Source organism: Lissotriton vulgaris, chromosome 1_1 (genome assembly GCF_964263255.1).
Source record: "Lissotriton vulgaris chromosome 1_1, aLisVul1.2, whole genome shotgun sequence".
Lineage (NCBI taxonomy): Eukaryota > Metazoa > Chordata > Amphibia > Caudata > Salamandridae > Lissotriton > Lissotriton vulgaris.
In genome coordinates this window covers 984995292-985011121 of record NC_141685.1, presented here as the reverse complement: position 1 = coordinate 985011121, position 15830 = coordinate 984995292, and the positions used below count along the sequence as shown (strand labels likewise).

Sequence of the window (15830 nt, the reverse complement as noted above, 5' to 3'; positions counted from 1 at the left end):
TGCCTCAGCTTCTGCAGGTTCTAAAGTGAGCCTGGCTACAAATCCCCATGAAGGAGTGAGCCGGACTAATAATCAAGAGTGACTCCCAACACATGGGCCCAGTGTGATTTCTAGGCACTTTTCACACAGCCCTCCTGCCTTCCTCTTGGCTTCAGCTTTGTCCCCGTCAGCTTTCCTGCTCGTGTAAAAGATGAAGTGGAGGAAAGTGAAGGATAGGTCACATGGAAAACAAGGAGACTTAAAATGTCTTATTTGAGATCCCAACCTCTACATAGTCACTCATGGGAGCTCTGTAGAAGAGGGGAAACGGCCGGTACTTTCTTCTTGGCTTCAGCCCCCTCCTGATCTTGTTGCTCATTCTTCCTTTGTAATTCTTGGGTAATTTCTTAACTCCGATCATCATCATTATTCCTATTTGTTCATCTTGTTCTTTGGTGCTGGCCCTTCCTTTATTTGCTCTCATTGTTTTTTTTTCCCACCTTCTTCCTAGTTTTTCTTTGTTTCTTTGGTTGTTCCTGAGTCATTCCAGTTTACTGGATTTAATCCTTTTGATTGCTCTTTTTTTTCCCTGTAACTTTGTTCTGGTCCCCCTGTTGTGGTTCTTAGTCCACGCTCTATATTCAACGCCTTCTCTGGTCCTTCCTTTCTTCCTCTTGTCCATTGTTCCATTTCTGATACATTGACTCAAGTCATCCTTCTGTTTCTCTTTTCCAGTTGACTTTCATCTTGCTCAGCGCCAGTCTTTTCTTTTCTTTTTGGTTCTCATCCCAGCTGCCTATGTTCTTAGCTCAGCTGCTTCAATCGCATGTATTATTCCTGTTTCTGCTGTACATTCCTTTGAAATATTTGAGCTATTTCTATTCTTAACTCTGATTCACTTGATGCTCAACTGTCTCTTTGTAGTACTGACCATGTTCTTGATTTTTCCTGTTTCCTAGAATTTGTAGCCGGGTATGGTACTCCACAGCATGCCGACCTAGATGGACAGCCATCCAGTGTCGTTGACTTGACTTCCATTGTGAACCCCGTTTCATGTTACTTTCTACAACAATTTGTTGTTTCTTCCAGCTTCCAGCACCTTACAGATCTTTAATGAAGCCCACAACAAATGCGCAGAAGTGAGGGACAGCCGCTACCTGACGGCTGCGCCCTGTGACGCTAACTCAACTGCGCAGCAGTTCCAGTGGCTCCCTGGGGGCCGGCTGCTGAGCATGGCCGCCCGCCGGTGCGTTGGAGCCCAGAGGAAGGCCAGCAAGTTTCCTGTCCACCTCTACCCATGCAGCGAACGCAGTGAGCTCCAACAGTGGGAGTGCCCCAATGACACGCTGCTCGCCCTCCGAGGGGTGGAGCTCTATTTCAACTACGGCAATAACCGCCTCATGCTGATCATGCTGTACACAGGGGCCGGGCCATGGAGCCGATGGGTCATCCACGGTACCCAGGATAGTGTGTGCTCCTGGTCGTGTGAGGGTAGGTCCTGCAAACCAGTGCTCTGTTCCCTATGTGCAGGGACGCTGGAATTATGTGGCAGGGGAGGGCCAAATTATGCAGCAGTATTGAGTAAGTTATGTGGCAAGGAAGGCAAATTATGCTGCACATTTCGTGATAGTATTACCTAATTAGTTTGTAGTTTTTACACTTGTTAACACTGTCTGGGCATTGATTGCACCTCATTAGTACGTGTTTACCACCCACAAAATAGCAATAAGCAACTGAAAGATGACCAGTCAACCTTGGCAAATGGCCTTTCTATTGCGCGCAAACACATGTTGCTGCGTTTTTAGTAACCTTTGAACTGTTTGAGCAAGAAACTATAGGGCAGATTTACAATAACTGGCGCATCCCTGCATATCAGCAGGGATGCAGCAGTTATTTTGCGTCATGGCAGACACCTCTTGCGCCACTATGGTTGCGCCGCATTTACAATGCTGCGCACCATGGTGCAAGAATAGACAGATGCGTGACGCATCTGATGCCGTAAAGGTGACGCAGTGCTGAAGTTGTGTTGCAAGTGCGATGCAACTCCAGCAGTGCTTGGGGGTGCCCTATACTAGCTGTGCTGTGTCACTCCTAACGCCTGCTACAAGCAGGCGTATTATTTTGACGCAGCGGGGTCAGAAAAGTGTCTGAGTGAAATCTTTTCTGAGGCGTTCCTGCTCCGGAACACCCCACCCCCCTGCGCCGGAACACCCACATGAAACCTGACACAGGTTTCATGTGGAGCAGCGCTTTACAACGTGACGCATCTCCCTAGATGCGTCATGTTATAAATACCCTGCTGCATGGCGCTGGCTTTGCGCTGCCGATGCGTCACAAAAGTGATGCAACGGCGGCGCAAAAGTGGCGTACGGGGCTTGTAAATCTGCCCCTCTTTGTTTTGTTAAATCTGCAGTTTATGGAGCAAATGGTGGAGTATGTGGCAAATGCAGTAAATCCATAATTTGCAAAAAATGCTACGACCGCACAATCGCATAATTCCAGTGGCCCTGCCAATATGAAATTATATGCTGCTTGTGATAACTCTTCTGCATATTACATCACCCCTGCCACCTTTCCCTGTACTACAGGTTGCCACTGCAGCATGCATGCATTTTAGGCCCCATTACCTTTAGGGTACATAACAAAGCCACAGACTATAGGCCCAGCTGCCTCTTTTGTGTACTTAAGGACTTAGGCTGCCTCTATGAGAAACTATAGGAGCCACAATGTCTCTTTCACATACTATAATATACACCTTAGTCCACACTATCCCTTCTATGTGGATGGGTAGATTTACCAACTTTTTACACAACCAAAAGTTGTGGTGCTGAACTATGTGGATGGAGAGACCAGAACAGCATCATAACTATGATAGGGCACTGTTTTCTTCTCTCCCTGCGATGCCCCTCTTTAGGGTGCCAGGCGCCAATGCATACACACTTACACCATAGTGCAAGATTGTTTGCATCCTATTAAGCGTAGGTTTTGTACGGGAAGGAGTCCCTTCCAACACAACAACTATGCTGTAATACTTTTCCCACTTTGTATGTGTGATGTACAGTGCAGCAGAAGTGCAAAGTTAAAAAAAATTACAGAATTTAAACACTTGCTACTGCCTCAAGGGTGTGTAAGTTTTTGGCAGGAATCCCTGTGTACCAATGTTGGTGATAGGGATTTGCATCAAAACCCATCTGAGGTTGCATGGGGCAGCCATGTACCACCCATGGAACGCCATTTGACTGACTTTCCAATGCAAATCCAGGTTTGAGTTCCAAAGTAAATACCACCACAACACTGCACCTGATTTGTGTTACACAAGTAATGCAAACCTGGTGCAAAATGTTAGTAAATTTGGGCTATAATATTTGTCCTACATTTCCTCACCCATGTAGGGCACCAGCTGCGTGTTCTATGCTTTCTAGGGTCACACGACCTGCACTCCGCCCTATATTAAGGCCCCTGCTGCCTGTTCGTATGCTGGAGGACCCACACGTCCTAGTACTATAAGGTTCCCACTCTCTCTTCTATTTGTTAAAGGGCCCTCTTGGCTTCTTCTGCATGATACAATGCCTCCTCTGCAAATCACAGAGCTTTCCTTACAAGTTATGTACTAATTATGTGCCAATCTAAGGTCAGGATGTTATTTTCTGCTCTGCAGGATCATCGCCCTGCCAGAGAGGGTGGACCTTCTTCCAGGGTCACTGCTACTACTTCTCACACTCTACAGACTCTTGGGGTAGTGCCAGCCAGTGGTGCCTATCCCAGGCCTCGGTTCTGGTGACTATTGACAGCGAAGAAGAACAGGTAAGTGAAAAACCCCTCCAGGGAGTGGCCAATAAGGGGTGTAGTGAACATAAGCATAGTTGGGAGGCAATACAAAATATAGGAAATGTCTTGGTGCTGTTGTGGGCAGGAGTGGTCTTGGTGCAGTAGGATTAAAATGAGTGACAAATGGCATAGGTGCAGGCAGCATACATTGGTCTATGGGAATATTCTGTACCTGAGGGTGGCAAAAACGGTGCGGTTACAGGATAGATTTACATGGGATCTTGAGTTGTTTTTAGGCATTTTATGAGAATGCTTTGTTAATGGAACCAAGTTACATAAAACTTTTAGTTCCGTCAAATGGTTTGTTAATGGTTCCTTTCAGTAGTTTTCAGAAAAATGAATTCGTTTGAACAAATGCATGCATGTAAAATGTAATTGCATAATTAAAAGTGTACATTAAGAAGTCTATATCGCTATCCCTTCGCTTTAACAGTTTTTATCCAGTATGTTTGTAAGACCTGTGAGCCAATAATCCTTCTCTCCCACCATTGAATTGTAATAGGGGGTACTGATTTCCCTAGGTCTTGAAACCTTGTTTCGAATACAAGACATTGCAAAGGTAGTGTTGTGTATAGAAAGAAATACTTATAGTGAAGTAGTGTGGCTCACTGGTTAGAGGCGGCAGACCCGAGAGCAGAAGACGGCCCGGGACCAGGGTTCGATTCCCGGCGCGGCAGGTTTCTGGACCAGGGTCAGCGGACTCGATAATTCTCTCGCCTCGGTGCCCACTCTGATCAGCGATCACGCTCGGCAACTCTGGGCATTAGCTTGCCTCATGTTCACTAACGGCCCCATCAGACCGCTGGGGATGCCTGGTCTCACCCTGGAGATACCCATTAAGGGACCATCTCTCAGGGAAGCCAGGAAGGGTTTCGCAGCGGTCGAAGCGCCTTGGGACCCTACGGGTAAGTAGTGCGCTATATAAATGCCTATACATTTACATTTACATTTACATTTACAAAGAGCTATTAAACACAAAAGTGGTGCTTATGAAGAACATATAAAAACAAATAGGGTATTCAAATACAGACATTTACATACGAGTTTAACTTAACAGGGGATCCTAAAAACGAAATAAATGAACGAGAGGGCTGACATTTATGTACCGCGCCCCACACTCAAAAAATGAAAAAATACATGCTGGGAGTACAAGTCAATATGGTCTTACACATCCTCGTGTGCAAACTGCTGCAAACGTTGTATTCATTTTAAAAAGCAATGGCTGGCTAAAGATGTCACCAGTAGGATGTGGCTATCTTGCAAATAGGATTTTGTGTCATAAACAGTTATTTTGTTTGTGTGCGTTTTGAAGCAGACCTACAAAGCAGGACACATTTTAAATATTGGCCTGATTTTTGTTTTTTGAGAACATATATAATCTACTTTAAATATTAGTCACTAATCCCCCTGGAGAGAAGCAGGTTAGAATTTAAAAATTATTGTAAATAAATATTTATAACCTAGTTTGGGGAGGTGCCTTTGTTCATGTACATATATATATATATGCTATCTTTCTGAATCCAAATAACTGACTAGCCTATCCACCACTCAAATAACTTTCATATTTCACCATACTAATTCAACACTAATCCTTAATGGGTTCCGGAGTAGCGTGCTACTCGCCGAAAAAGCAATTTGAGGCCTCGTCAGGGGCAGTAGGTGCTATATAAATGCAACTACAATACAATACAATACATATATACTTGTTCCACTTCTTAGAGATTACACAGTTTATCCCATGCTAATTTCACAGCTCCGAGGCTACAGTGGTTTCCTCAGAGTAAGAAACGAAGGACTTATTTACAAGCCCCTTGTGCGGCCGTGCGTCACTTTTAATATGGGAAAAAGTGATGTACAGGCGGCTCAAGGGGCTTGTAAATAAGGCCCCAGGGGAGTAAGTAATTTATTGCACAGCTATTAAAATACATTACAGAAAGAATTATAGGACACTTCATCATTACAATAAAAGCTGCAATAACATTTTTTAAATATACAGAATTTAAGCTTTCCTATTAGCCTAAAACAAAGGTAGAAAAAATTGAAGTACATCCGAAGAGAAAACTTACTTCATTCAATCTAAAGAAAGCTACATAATAACGCCTCACAGGGCTACACATAAGCCAACCATGTTTAAGCTATTGTTAAGCACTATACATTGAAATGAAGTACTCTACAAAAAAAACGGAATATTATGGCTTAGGGTGATAGTCCTATATTTAGTTTCAGACAGGATGTCGCAGGCTTTATCTAGAGGGCTGCCCACTTTAGTTCTACATTTGTTCTCGTCTGAGATGACTGGAACCCTAGCTAGGCCAAATAACCCCCAACACTATAAAACTAGATTTTGTTCCAGGGTATAAGTGAGAGTAAAGATCTTCAAATATGGACAGGTCTGGTCGATGGTTTACTTTCATCAGGTTCATCATGGCTGTGCCTCTAAGCTTCAAAATTTGTCCAATTTTGATCTGAACTTCTTCCAGCGCCTTTATTGCGTGTAGCATAAATTTCACGGACGTAGCGAAAAGCGTCCCAACCCCAATAGTGGCTCACAGATACAAATTGTGTGCCCCACAGAGTCTGCAGATCCACTCCAAAGATCCAGTTAACCTGCAAAAGGGATATTTTTTATTCTGCACCTTAACCGTAGTAGATCTTTTTTTATGTTTGAAAAGCTTTATTGAAGAAAATTACAGACAAGCAAAGACATCAGCAGAAACAGGAAATATGTTCAAACATAGCATAGAACATTAACAGTGCTAATATCAATGAATGGGAAGCAAAACTCATTTTATGGGGATTTTAAAGATAAAGGGAAAGGAGAAAGAAGGAGAAAAATAGGAAAGGGAGGAAGGGGAGGGGGAAAGACAGTAGCAATGCAAAATATTAATAGTAAGGATAATTACAGCAGGCAATCAAATGGTTCAAATGATCAATTCAAACTGTACAGCATAGAAAGTAATATAACAAGAGAAACCTGTAAAAGATAACAAAATAACAAGAAGGAAAGAGTTGAAGTCCTTCAAGGAGGCTTAACATTTTCTGAGTTAATATGAGCAGATTTCTTCAGAGCCAATTGATCCAGGTATGTAGTGAGAGGTAACCAGTAAAGATCAGTGTTACGTATTGGTTTGCAGGAGGTGGCAAAGGCGACATCAAGCCTATGAAATGACATAAGGTGTTCCACCAACCTTGTATGGATATGTTTGTAAGGGATTTCCAATTGGAAGAGATGTGCTGGAAAGCAAGAGCGGTACAAAAGGGGGTGGTGATGGACGGAGCATCTGAATCAATCAAACACTCACACCCAGTCAAAGGATCTGGGTTTAATCCATCACCGTTCTTTAGCCCACTCTGTCACCCCAGTTCAGACATGGCTATATGCAAATCAGTCTGACCTTGTGCCTCATGGGAACAGCTCAGCCTGAACTGCCAAGCCATGTCTTCCCTGGACCGGAAACAAGCTTCCGAGGACCGGTTTCTGGCATTCCAGCCATCTTCAGCCCGGCTTGCTTGAATCCAGTGGCAAAGTGAGCAAGGGACTCACGTCTGAGCATACCCTGCCACACTTATGGCGGCCAAAAGCGGTACAAAAGGGGGTGGTAATGGACGGAGCATCTGAATCAAACAAACACTCACACCCAGTCAAAGGATCTGGGTTTAATCCATCACCGTTCTTTAGCCCACTCTGCCACCCCAGTTCAGACATGGCTATATGCAAATCAGTCTGACCCTGTGCCTCATGGGAACAGTTCAGCCCGAACTGCCAAGCCATGTCTTCCCTGGACCAGAAACAAGCTTCCGAGGACTGGTTTCTGGCATTCCAGCCGTCTTCAGCCCGGCTTGCTTGAATCCAGTGGCAAAGTGAGCAAGGGACTCACGTCTGAGCATACCCTGCCACACTTATGGTGGCCAAAAGCGGTACAAAAGGGGGTGGTGATGGACGGAGCAACTGAATCAATCAAACACTCACACCCAGTCAAAGGATCTGGGTTTAATCCATCACCGTTCTTTAGCCCACTCTGCCACCCCAGTTCAGACATGGCTATATGCAAATCAGTCTGACCCTGTGCCTCATGGGAACAGTTCAGCCCGAACTGCCAAGCCATGTCTTCCCTGGACCGGAAACAAGCTTCCGAGGACAGGTTTCTGGCATTCCAGCTGTCTTCAGCCCGGCTTGCTTGAAGCAAGAGCAAGCATGAGATCAAAAAGACCATGTGAGTGTGCAGGGAGTTCCAAAGAATCTGAAAGACTACCCAGAAAGAGAAGAGTGATTGAGTATGGAACAGAAAGTGTAAAAATGCAAGAAATGTATAGCCAAACTTTTTCCCAAAAAGCAGAAACAACAGGAGAGAAAAAGAAGAGATGTAAAAGATCAGCATTTAAAGTACCACAAGTTCAGCATTTAGAATCTGAAGAGGGTATGAAACGTGACAAAGAGGAGAAAGATAAAGTCTATAATATAGATAGAATAAAGATTGAGTGAGAGAGGCAGAACGAGAATTTTTTAAGAATCTGGACCAGAGTTTATCCCAGAGAGCAACAGACCAAGTACAATCAAAATCTGCTTCCCAAGCAAGCTCCAATTTAGTTTTAGCACTATCTGGGTGAGTAGAGGAGAAACATTTATAAATAAGAGATGCTTTAGGGAGGGTAGAGAGGATTTTAAGAAGAGGAGATTGAGGCATTAATAATGTTGAAGAAGGAAGAGAATAATAACGGTCAAGAATTATTGCCATGAGAGTAGTACATTTCTGCAAAAAAGATCAGGGACAGTGGAATAAAAGTTGAAATTGGGGGAAGGAGCAAGGTAATAATCCATCAAAGAGATGGTTAACCCACATAACACCTTTTAATCTCCAAGAGTTCCACGAGATGGGTCTATTATTTAAAAGGATAAGTGAGTTATACCAAATGGGGGTATTTAAAAAAGATTCACTCGTGATGGTAGCCGGGAGAACCAAGGGCTTTAAAAGAGAAGAAGTATGTTTGAATAAGGGAAATGTAGTATAGGGAGATTTGGTAGAGAAACGTACCACTTCACCGAAGGAAAAGGGTAATAATAATGTTTGTTCAATGAGGAGCCAAAGCGTGGTAAAAGGGGAAGGTTCTGATGAAAGCCAAAGCCTGGCGCAAAGAAAAGGATTTATGGTAGAGACGGAAATCTGGAAATTTAACTCCACCATCAGGTTTAGACCTACGAAGGCCTGCAAGAGAAATTCTAGATTTTTTATTTTTCCAAAGAAAGTTCGAGAGGGAGGAATCGATACGTTTAAAATAAAGGGCAGGAACATGAACAGGTAACATGGAAAAGATATAAATTAAAATAGGGGCTATCATCATTTTAATTGAGTCCAATCGACCCCACCAGGAGAGAAAAAGAGGGTTCCAGGTGGAGAACAATTGTTCAATTCGGGATAAAACTGCGGACATATTTGATTTAATTGAAGAAGAAATGGAGTTAGAGAACCAAATACCAAGATAATTAATCTTTGAACTATTCCAGGCAAAGCCAGACAAGGAGAAAAGATGAGGAAGACAGGTTTTGATTAGAGGAAGGATTTCAGTTTTATTTGAGTTAATCTTATATCCTGAGACCAGAGAGAATGAGTCGAATTCAGATGGTATGGGGTAAATAGACACTTCTGAATCGGAAATAACTAAAAGGATATCGTCTGCATATGCAGAAAGTTTCAACTGATTGTTGCCATAGAGAAATCCAGAAATAGAGTTATTGTTACGAATGGAGTACAAAAATGGTTCAAGAGCTAGGACAAAAAGAAGCGGGGATAATGGACAGCCCTGACGAACGCCCTGCCGAAGAGTAAAGGATGAGGATAGCTGACCATTTACAAGCACTGAGGCCTTGGGTGCAGAATATAACAGAGATATAAGGGATATGAATTTGGGACCAAAGCCACGTCAACTTAATGAAGCAATCAAAAAAGACAAATCAACCCTGTCAAAAGCCTTTTCCGCGTCAACAGAAATAGCAGCCAAAGGAATTGAAAGAGAGGGGGCCTTATTCAAAACATTAAGAAAAAGACGAGAGTTGTCAGAGGTGAGTCTGCCTTTAACAAAGCCACATTGCTCCTTGCCAATGAGATATGGCATAAAGGGGTCTAAGGGTAGTGCAATTCATTTAGCAAATAATTTGCAGTCCACATTAACTAAAGAAATTGGACGATAATTTTTACAAAGTTTGGGGTCACGACCATCTTTCAGGATAAGACAAAAAGTGGCATCCTGAAAGGTACCTTCTGCCTTACCGGATTAATAGAATGACCGAAAAAGCATTAAAGTTTTGGCAATAAAAGATTAGAAAAGTGTAAGTAAAATTCAACAGGGAAACCATCAGGGCCGGGTGTTTTACCTTTAGTAAGGGATGTCAGAGCTACAGAAAGTTCATGTAATGAGAGATCAAGTTCAAGGTCTGGAAAGTTGAGATGAGAATTTGGAGAATTAGGAAGCTTCTCAAAATATTTCTGAATAAGAGAAGGGGTAGGAGGAGATTCTGGGGTATAGAGCTGTTGGTAAAATGATTGAAATTGGTCAAGTATGTCCTTGTCCTTATGTAGGAGAGTATTATCAGAAGAGTAAATAGATTCTATTAGACTGCGTTCTTTACAAGATTTAAGATAATTAGCTAAGAGTTTCCCTGATTTATTACGACCACCATAATAACGAGCATTACTACGAAGGAGAATTGAAGATGCATTATAAGTAGTAAATGTATTACATTCTAATTTTGCTCGTAAAAGATCTGGTGACATACATTTATCTGAAGAGGTATCAAATGTATGCTCCAAAGACTTTATATATCCTAGAAACAAAGTCAATAATGAATCCTCGTGCAGTGGCCTTAAAGGAATCCCAGAGGATATGAGGAAGGGTACTAGGATCAGAATTAAATGGAAAGAAATCCATAGTAAAGGAACGAAAAGAGGAAGAGAAGTTTGGATCAGTGAGAAGTGCGCTATTTAAGCGTCAACAAGATGGCTTGGGACATTGCGGGATCAAATCAAGATCTGTTACATTAGGAGCATGGCCCGAAATAACTATGGGTTCAATAGAAGAAGACAGTAAGTTTTGAGATAAGAGAGAGAAAAATGTAGTCCAGTCGAGGAAAAGATGTATGAGGAGGAGAAAAAAAGGAGTAGTCCAAAGTATCAGGATGGTAGAGTCGCCAAGAGTCAATAAAGCGTGATTGCAAAATAGTGTCAAGAAATTGTTTATGAGTTTTGTGAGGTATGAAGCGAACTGTGAATTTACGATCAAGGAATGGGTCAACAATCTGGTTACAGTCACCACCTAAAATAAATAAGTCATCTTTATATTGAATACATTTGTTCGTAATTGAAGGCCAGAAAGAACAATCAGATTGAGTAGGGCCATAGACATTAAAAACAGTTAAAGGTATAGAATTAATTAGCAACTTAGTATCCATCTACCATCAGCATCATTTTCTTGTGAAAAAACTTTACATTTTAATTTCTTATGACATAAAATGGCAACTCCATTTTTTTTTATTATCGGAGGGTGAAAATAAAACTGTACCAACCCAACTCCTTTTTAATTTAATGGATTCAATTTCAGTAAGGTGGGATTCTTGCAGAAGGACTATATCAGGGTTATAGAAAGCTAAATGGGAAAGGACTCTCTGCCATTTAATGGGATTAATGAAACCCTTTACATTCCAAGAAACAACTCTGAATTTACTAAAAGCATAAAATTAATAGGAACAAAAAAATGCAAGAATGTGTATATGTAACATAAAGCCGAAAAATGAGAGGGGGTAGAAAGAAGTGAATATAACAAATAGCTTCAAAGAGGGGGCAGGGGTGAAGTGAAGGAAAGAAAAAAATATTCGTAATGCATTGATAATGGAATAGGGAAAACAAAAGTACATAGTGTAGGAGAAAGGAAGTAGGGAAGAAGGGAACAAATCTAAGGAATGAAGAAGAAATGCAAGGAGAGACAGTACATATCCAGGAGGGACGACTGAGAAGACATACCTGAGAGGGACGAATACAGGAGGAGACTGGGGCAATGGCGACGGACGGAAGACGGGACGTCCGAACAGGGAACCCAATCACACCAGGACAAATAGGGGAGAATAGGCGGCCCATAGTGAAAAAACTTTAAACTGTAAGAATGAAGAATGGAACCTGAAGAAAGTGAGAAGAGGGTAAAACAAGCTGTAACACAGCAATAATAAGCAAACTATTAAGGAGTGTAATAAAACAAACGAGAGAGAAATAAAGATTATAGCTAAGAAATAAATAAATAGAAGAAGAGGTGGAGCGACAGAATAAAAGAGTAATAGGTGAGTTAAAACAGGAGAAATGAACATATAGGAAATATATCAGAACAGAAGCAACTGTGCAAACATTTCATGCAATCAAGAAGAAAGCAGGAACAAAAGTTAAAAGTCAGCCATTGGATGGGCCAGTAGAAGTATCCATGTTGGCCGGAGAATGGGAGTTCAGAAACTTTCTAAGTTCCGCAGGTTCCTCAAAGGAGAGAGTGTGATCCTGAAAAGTCACCTTGAAGATGCATTGATGAAAAAAACTATAGGGTGCCCCCAAGGTACAAAGAGGTGGTCGAAGACTAAGGAACTCTTTACGCCTGGCAGCAGTGGTGTTGGAGACATCTTGAGAAAGAAAACCCCTTTGGTCAAGCCATGATATCTGCCGTTTTGCTCGGGCAACAGTGAGAACCGAAAGTAAATCTGTGTATTTCAAGAAGAGGATGATGACGCCACGAGGTCTGGCAGAGGATGAAGCTGAAGTTGAGGATGTGGAGAGTGGAGAACGAGGACCAAGTCTGTGAGCTCTTTGGATTTTGAGAGAAGTGGAAGGAGACATATCTAGTAGCTTTGGAAGAAAGGAAGTAAAAAAAAAGGCAGTAGGGTCGTCCCACTCCAAAGCTTCGGGCAAACCATAGACGCGGAGATTATTCCACCTGTTGCGATTTTCCAAATCTTCAGTATGATGCTGAAGCCTGCGGACCTCTTTTTCCAATGTAGTAATCCTTTGGGAATCGGCTTGAACAGCTGAAAGTTGATGTTCCATTTTAGAAACCCTCTCCTCCATTGAGGACCATTTTTCCTCTAGAGATAACATTTTGTTATTCGTTTCTTCCACAAATGGTTTTAGAGCACGTATTTCATCCAAAAGTAGTTCCATAGTGATAGTCGGAGTTGAATGATCTGGATGAGGAGAGTCTTGTTTCAGGCACTTAGGTGTGAGCACAGGCAGAGATGTTTTATTTTGTAGTACCTGCGATGAGTGACTGCGATTAGAAGATACACCAGCCATATTTGTATGCGGTGAGGAAATGTCATTTATAATTGATGCAGGAAGCGAAGGGAACACCACGGAGGAAGAGGTGGGTTTGAAGACGAATTGAGGTTTCCTTAGTCTGCCCATATACAGTTAATATTTTCAGCGTTAAAAATGGAGCTCGTCTTCCTGTCCACTCAGGAAGCTATATGACAATACGTGCCAGGGATACACACCCCCTTCATGGGTTAATAACTAATATGTGTAGGTCACATTAGACATCCTACATCGGAAATATTGAGTAATGTCACTGTAAGAGCAGATTAAGAACAACTAGCGATCAGTACATGATGGGACGCAAAACCCCACTGTAGGCAGAATTCACTCCAAGTAGATACAAATAAAAAGTCACAGGAAGAAAAAGAAAGTCACTATTTGGTGTAATAAATGGTGAAGAGCACGTTAACAGAGTGCGTACAGGGCATGCAGAAGCACATTCTGAGGTGGATTTGAAAAACAAAATGGCGGCCGCTATGAGGAGTAACGAAAAGTCGCTAAGAAAATGTAGAAAACTAAGGTAGCATTAGGCCAAAGACAGCTCACCATGTTTTGAAGGTGTTCCGCTGCCCATAATGTCCTGAAAGCTCCAGGAAAACGAAGTGAGGGATAAAGTGGAAACTTCTCACAATTCTGGGAACTCAAAATGGGGCCGATCTGCAGGAGGAAGCACTTATGCGAAAATAAGCATAAAAACAGCGAGGCGGGACTTCAAAATCCCGACAGGAGAGTCACGGCATGTTCCGACATGTGTTGATGTGGAGTCCGCTTAAAGAAAGTGCAAGGAAACGCACGTATGACATTAAAGGGGATCCGGTGTGACGGAGCCCGAAGGTCAGGCGGCCATCTCGCTCGGCGCCGAGACCACGCCCCCAGTAGATCTTTTTTAATGTGAAGGTTCAGCAGATAGTTCCGAAAACTTGTAATTTGGCCTGCATTGTGTAGATGTGGACTTGAGTTGATAAAGGAAGAGTGTGGCTCAATGGTTAGAGCGGCAGACCCTGATGCAGAGTTCTGGCCAGGGACCAGGGTTCGATTCCCACATTGGCGGGGTCTCGGGCTCAATTTCCTCGGACCTGTTAATTCTCGCCTCGGTGCCTATTCTAATCACGGGCCCCACGCTGCAACTCTGGGCAATAGCTTGCTTAGCCTCCACACCGGCCCCAACAGCGCTAAGGATGCCTGGCTTCACCCTGGGGATGCCCAGGAGTGGACACTTCACAGGGAAAGCCAGGAGGGGTTCCACAGCGGTATGAGTATCAGCACCAGGAAGCTGAATAGGCGACACCGCCTGGTGACAGTGTGCTCTATAAGTACCATGACATTTACATTTACATTTACAAAGGCAAGCCTTTTTACAGCTTCAGTGTCGAGATCTCTCGGATTAATTTTGCCTTTTTCAGAAGTAATCTACCTAATGATTTAGGAGGAATGGGGGATTCCCAAGGATCTCTAGCTCGTAAGAAATCCATCGAGGCTCTCAAATAATTGTGCCATCTTCAGTTTCATCCATAAGGATTTGCCAAATTGTGTGTTTCATAGTGTCTTTGCTTGCATACTTCGCGTTTAATCCTTATGCCAAAAAGCGTGCTTTTAGAATCAAGTTTTGCCTTGGTAAATTAAATTCCAATCACAATCACGCTCCTGGGGCAGCGTTTCGAAGTGCAAATACGGAGCAATAACATTTTTTTTATCTTGATCCAACCATGACTCCAGGCAATCTCTGAATTTATGTATTTATTAATTAAGCTTTTAAAGCGCGACAGCTACCCGAAAGGGTTTCCCGGCGCTGAGATAATGCAACTAGCAGAAGATAGAAAGAGGCCACTCAGTTATTGATCAAAAAGCCAGGTCTTGACGGCCTTGCAAAAGCGAGTGTAGCAATCCTCTGAGCGAATATCAAGAGGGAGGGAGTTCCATAGCTTGGGCACCAAATAGGCGAAGGATCTTCCGCCCATTCGGGAAAGTCTGAACTTAGGAACAGTAAACAGAATTTGGGAGGAGAACAGGCAGGAGAATAAAAATTCACCAAGGTTTGCAAGTAACTAGGAGCCAACTTTCTCCTGATCTTATGCATGTAACTGAGCGCCTTGAACTTCACTCGACTGGCCACCCTCAGCCAGTGAAGGTCACGAAGGTGACTCGATATATGATCAGTTCTGCGACAGCCACTGAGAAGGCGCGCCGCGGCATTTTGCACAAGTTGGAGGCGTCAAATGACTGCCTTGGTCACCCCCAGGTAGAGTATGTTGCCATAATCCGACTGAGAGGTGACCAAGGCATTCACCACGGATCTCTGGGTGTCATTGGGCAGCATCCATAAGATCGTTTTCAGCCAGCGCAAGATGGTAAAGCAGGTAGACGAGACCTTGTTGGCCTGATAATGCATTGTGAGACCCCTGTCAATAATCACTCCCAAGTTACGCACATGCTCCGCCGGGGAAGGAAGTGGGCCTAGCTCTGCAGGCCAGTGCCTGGAGGTCCAGAGGTCTAGCTTGTGCCCGAGGACAAGGACTTCCGTCTTCCCTCCATTCAGCTTGAGAAGATTTTGATTCATCCACTTGGCGATTTCCCCAAGTCCAGACTGAAGGAGGGAGGTAGAGGCCTTGTCAGATTTAGTAAGGGAAAAGACAACTTGTGAATCGTCGGCATACGTGAACAAAGTAAGTCCGACGCTGTCCGCGA

At 43.1% G+C, this 15830-nt stretch overlaps 1 protein-coding gene across 2 annotated transcripts in view; it reads left to right on the top strand.

Annotated features, from left to right (window-relative positions):
* LOC147748351 (macrophage mannose receptor 1-like) overlaps positions 1–15830 on the top strand; it is a 75333-nt gene that overhangs the window by 26926 nt on the left and 32577 nt on the right. For both annotated transcript variants that reach the window (XM_086936422.1, XM_086936421.1), the window contains exons 5-6: positions 1069–1470; positions 3638–3783. In XM_086936422.1, the coding sequence (XP_086792548.1) occupies positions 1069–1470; positions 3638–3783 (548 nt within the window). The remainder of the gene's footprint in view (positions 1–1068; positions 1471–3637; positions 3784–15830) is intronic.